This window comes from Nematolebias whitei, chromosome 7 (assembly GCF_014905685.2).
Source record: "Nematolebias whitei isolate Nwh7 chromosome 7, NemWhi1, whole genome shotgun sequence".
Lineage (NCBI taxonomy): Eukaryota > Metazoa > Chordata > Actinopteri > Cyprinodontiformes > Rivulidae > Nematolebias > Nematolebias whitei.
The window spans coordinates 38,928,895-38,933,927 of NC_056504.1; the positions used below are offsets into that span (position 1 = coordinate 38,928,895).

At 38.7% G+C, this 5,033-nt stretch overlaps 1 protein-coding gene and 1 long non-coding RNA gene across 2 annotated transcripts in view; both read right to left on the reverse strand.

Moving 5' to 3' along the window:
- The window catches only part of LOC119412818 (inter-alpha-trypsin inhibitor heavy chain H3-like), a 23,351-nt gene extending 22,619 nt beyond the window's left edge, over positions 1 to 732 (reverse strand). The window contains exon 1 of the mRNA XM_037679852.1: positions 661 to 732. Within this exon, the coding sequence (XP_037535780.1) occupies positions 661 to 732 (72 nt within the window). The remainder of the gene's footprint in view (positions 1 to 660) is intronic.
- A 331-nt stretch (positions 733 to 1,063) lies between these two features.
- Positions 1,064 to 5,033, reverse strand: part of LOC119411898 — a 7,698-nt gene continuing 3,728 nt past the window's right edge. Inside the window, exons 2-3 of the long non-coding RNA XR_005186915.1 lie at positions 1,580 to 1,661; positions 1,064 to 1,499 (exon numbers count right to left, since the gene is read on the reverse strand). This is a non-coding gene — a long non-coding RNA (uncharacterized LOC119411898). The remainder of the gene's footprint in view (positions 1,500 to 1,579; positions 1,662 to 5,033) is intronic.

Consider the following 5,033-nt stretch of genomic DNA (forward strand, 5'->3'; position numbering starts at 1 on the left):
ATATATATATATATATATATATATATATATATATATATATATATAAGTAGCTTAGTGTGTTTTTGTATTAGAATTAGAAAAATTAGAAAGAGTTGTTCATTTTGTTCTGTTACTTGAAAATTATTATGACTGAACTAATTGTTTGAAAAAAGGGGCAGATATAATAAGATTTTTTCTTCTTTCTGCTGCCTTTCATTTTAAATCTCTTGTATTTTTTATTTAGTTATGAAACTGTTTTGTATATTTAAAATGAATAAACTTTATACCATACCATACCATGTATTCATTGTTTTACTATTTATTGGTTTTAATTTACTTATATTTTATGATTCCCTGGTCATTATGAGAAAGGTTATGCAATTTTAATCATTTGTAACGATAATGTTACTACACTTTAATGTAACTGCACACTTTCTCAGTGTATTCTAGCTCCAGAATGAACAATAAAGGCACAGATTAGGTGCACAAATCAGTGACCTAAAATAACATTTAGGGTCAAAGGCCAAACCTCTGTTTAGCTCTGGTTAACTGACACAACTGACAAAAACATGTTAAACCTGATGAAAAATGATATTGGTTATTTGTTAAAAATTTATCAAATTATTCAGCAATAGTTCTTTTTAATGTCGTTCTTGTTCTTTCCATTAAGAGACTGTATACCTTGTTTGGTTGTGAAGCAGACAAAGCCATCAGCAGTCCATAGAAAGTGAGCTGCAAAACAGCTCTCCCCATGTTTCCTTGGAGCCGATTCTTATCAAATTGATCTTTAAACTCAAACAAAGCTGAAATTTGTTTGTACGCTTTTTAAACAACTTTTTCCCGTCAGTCTCCTCCTTCAGCCGCCCTCCTGTTTGCACATAGAAACCATCCCACACACAGTTAACCCTCCACCCCAATTTACTGTAGCTCAGCTGTGTAAATAACCTTGTCCCCTGTTAAACTTCTACTCTTTGCCAGGACTTTGTTACAACAATATTTTGTTCAAGGACACAAAACACTGGATAATAAACTCAACACAAACAAGTTGTTTCTTTACATTTGTATTTGAGCATGACCTATTAACGAAATAAGATTGGATCAAAATGATCTGATGTCAAGCGAAACTTTATTATTCCTGTTTTCAATTGTATACTAAGACTTAATCTGATGTTAGATCAAATCTTTGTCACAAACAAAACGTGTGTTTTATTTTTACATTTCAAGTATACAATAGTGCAATTGTACACAATCTTCATGTTTCACTAATATCACCACAACGGGGATTTTTATAATGTTAGACATGTAACTGTATTCTTTCATTATCTTGGAAAGACCATGTAAATTTAGTTTTGTTTTTTCTTTGAAATCATTTTTATTCTTAAAACATTTCAACCAAGGTCATTTGTTAAATTTGTGCAGTGTGAAAATCTTGCAGGGGTCTCTGCAGAGCTTGACCAGGTGAAACGAGCCAGCAGGGGGATGCCATAGGAGGGGAAATACTGTAGTCATCAGCAAAGGAGCTACAAAGAAAAGTTAAAGAATTAAAACTTTGTTTTCTTGTTAAGAAATTCAAATACCTGTTTGCTTGTAGTAAGTGTACCTGCTAGCTTTAATCACACCATTTTCAATTTGCAGTGTTCCTTTGCGACGTCCCGGTTTCTCCTCATATTCAGTCTTTAAAGCTGCACAACAAGATTCATTAACTCAAGCTACGAAAGCAAACATTTGGTACATTAGATTAACAAGCATTAAGAATCAGCAAAAAGTTACAACTCTAGTGTCAAATTCAACTGGGTAGAATCAAACCAGCCACTAGGAAGCACCAACTAATGTATTTCGTGCTGGTCCCAGGCCAAGTAAATAGTGAGGATTTTGTTAAGAAGGGCATCAGACGTGGAACACTTCCAAATGATATTATACTGGATCAGTCGAGGCCCGAATTAACAATGACCTCCACCAGTGCTGTTAACAAACAGGGTGCAAGGTGAAACATTTGCTATTGTTAGTCAAAAACCACAAGGAGGAAATCGTACCAGGAGACAGAGAAAGTGGAATGAAAAACTTAGGGTAGCAGCTCTAAACATAGAGACAACGACATGCAAATGTAGAGAGCTGTCTGACATGATGCAGAGAAGGAAGGTAGATGTTTTATGATGTGCACAAGAGACTATGGCAGAACTTAAGATGAAATTGAGAAAATCTGTGTTTTATCTGTCTTTTGTGTTCATAATTTGAGATCCTTGTGTTTTTGTTCTGTTTTTTTTAACATCCGTTCACCCTTCCAACTGTTTCCCCCATGTAATTTTATTTTTATTATTTTTTATTTTTAAGCCTTCATTTTACCAGGAAGAAATCCATTGAGATTATTAAATCTCTTTTTTTTTACAAGGATGTCCTGGGAATCGCTTCCAGGTCCTGCCACTTTCACCAGTTCCTCGTTGTCTTTCCCCAGGTGTTCATCATTTTCTGTCCTCTGCCATCCGGTTCAAGATGGCGGGGCCAGTGTGTTTTGCTTGTCTGTCTCCTTGATTATATTTTTGTTGTCTTTTACATCTGTAACTCAAAGTGCAACTTTCAGCCGGTGTATAATCGCCAAACACTTTTTTTAATCTTCGAACCTGTTTTAATAAGTTGGTGCTGTTTGTGCAAGATAACCAGAAAACCTTTTGCCCTTTGTTTCTGTTGGCTGTGCCAGCGGCCAGCCTACCTGTGTCATACCCCAGTTCCTCCTGCATGCAGAGGGCCCAGACGCCGTGGGAAATGCTGCGGCCGGCTGGTGAGACTAAAATAAAAGCTTGTTTGGCATATTCGCCAGTCGCTCTCTGGTTTTGGAACTGCATATAATCGTTTCATCCCGTGGTGCTTTTTGGATCTTATCAGCTCCTCTCTGGTTCATGTTATTAGCCTGGATGAGGGGCAACTGACCCATTGCCTATCTTTTCCACACGTTCGTGGGCGCGGGGTGGATCATCACAACCTGTGGCTGCTGGATCAGGTTCCCCGAACAGATTACACCCCGGCTCCCTCTCATGTTCACATGGCTCTGGTGAATACTAGATCGCTAGCCAACGAGATCTTTATTCTAAAGGATTTCTTCACCTCTCGCAGTCTGGATTTTTTTATATATAAATGAAACATCAATGAACTCCGGTGAGTCCAGTGCTTTTTTGTTAACTCTTGCCACTGAACAGTACCTACTTCAACTCTCCAAGGATGACCGGTTGTGGAGGTGGAATAGTGAATGTTTACAGAGAGAGCTATTTCTGTAAACATATTAAATCTATAACATCTTATTCCAGCTTGGAAAACCTTAATTGAACTCGGACATGCCCTGCCAGAGCTGCACATTGTTTTATACAGACCTTCAAAGTACAACATAGACTTTTTGACTGACTTTGCAGATGTTTTGGCAGGAGTTCTACTTAAATACGACATGGTCCTAATAGTTGAAGATTTTAATATTTGTGTGTATTGTACTGAAAAACCATTGGTCAAAGAGTATTTACAGCTTATTGATTTATTTTTTTTTAGTTTGTGTCTGGTTCAACACAAGAATGTGGCCACACTTTTGATCTTGTTTTAGCTCATGGTTTTAATGATTTTAATGTGGAAGTCTGTGACACAGCTTTTTCAGACCACATGCCTGTTGTGTTTGACATGCCACTCATCTCATTTTTCTCTCTTGCTTCAATCTGGATGGTCTCCAGCTGTCCACCTGAGCTCTTGCCTCACTATGGACGATCTCCTGGACGTCCACCCAAACTTTTGTCCCGTGCTGGACGGTCTCTCTGCCTTCCTCCTGAGCTCTTTGAATTTTTGTGTTCTTCTGTGTTTTGAGATTTTCCAGGTCATATCCTGTTGGTTTTTGATCTTTGTGTCCTCTGTCTTGGTTTTTCCTCCTCCACTCACCCAGTTTGACTCTTGTTGTATCCTTTGAGATGTCAAGAGCCATCCTTTGATTGTGTGTGTGTGTGTGGGGGGGGTGGGGGGGGGGGGTACTGAGAGAATCTGTGTTTAAGTGTATTGGGTTTAGAATTTGAGTACCTTGTGTCATCTGTCCATCTGTCCTACTGTGTTTCCCTCATGTAATCAGCTTGAGAACCTGCCACTCTCACCAATGAGGAACACCTCATTGTCTTTCCCCAGGCAGTAATCATTATCATCATTTTCTCTTTTAGTTCATGTCAATTTTTTTCTTCCCCATCTGTGGATTGTGCTCCCAAGCATGTCATGCTCTGTCTTTCTCTGTGTCACCCTGCTCCTACTATTTATGTAAGTTTTGTGCCACGTCAGCCTTTGTTTGGTTTTGATTTTTTGTTAATAAATTAGACATTATTCATTTTATCTTGGGGTTCCTTGCATCTGTCACAATCCTCAAAGTTTAGACCCATATGCAGGCAGACGAGCGAGGCAGGAGTTCAAATAAAATTTATTTAAACAACAAAACAAAAAGGCTGACGTGACAGCAAAAAACTTAACAGAGATCAGGCAAGCAAACAGGACGAGTTCAGATTCAGGTGGATAATCAGACTACAGGAACAGAGGAGGACTGCGATGTCTGTACAAGACAGAACAATGACCGGACGAAGAATGGAGGAGAGAAAGGATTTTTATAAGACAGAGGGAGAATGAGTAATGAGAGCACCTGGGCAGGTGGCCGATGAGACAGGTGTGAATGATTAAGACTGAAGAGACTGGAAAGGCAGACTGAGGAGTGAGTGGAAAGTGACAGGAAACAGAATCAGAATCACACAAAATTATAAAGAGCAGAATGACAAACACAATAAGCAGAAAAAGGGGAAGACAGACATACCAGACAGCTAGGGGACAGACTGTGACAGCATCTCTCTGCAAATTGGGTTCAACAAACAACAAATCATAATATGAATGTCCCAGAAAGTGGGTATTGTGGTGAAGAGGTGCAAAAGCGAGTTCGGATAGGATGAAGTGGATGGAGAAACAATTCAGGAGTGATTTTTGACCAGTGGTTGGCAGGGAAAGTCAAATTAAATGTTTACAAGACAGCGGTGAGACCAGCTGTGTTGTATGGTTTG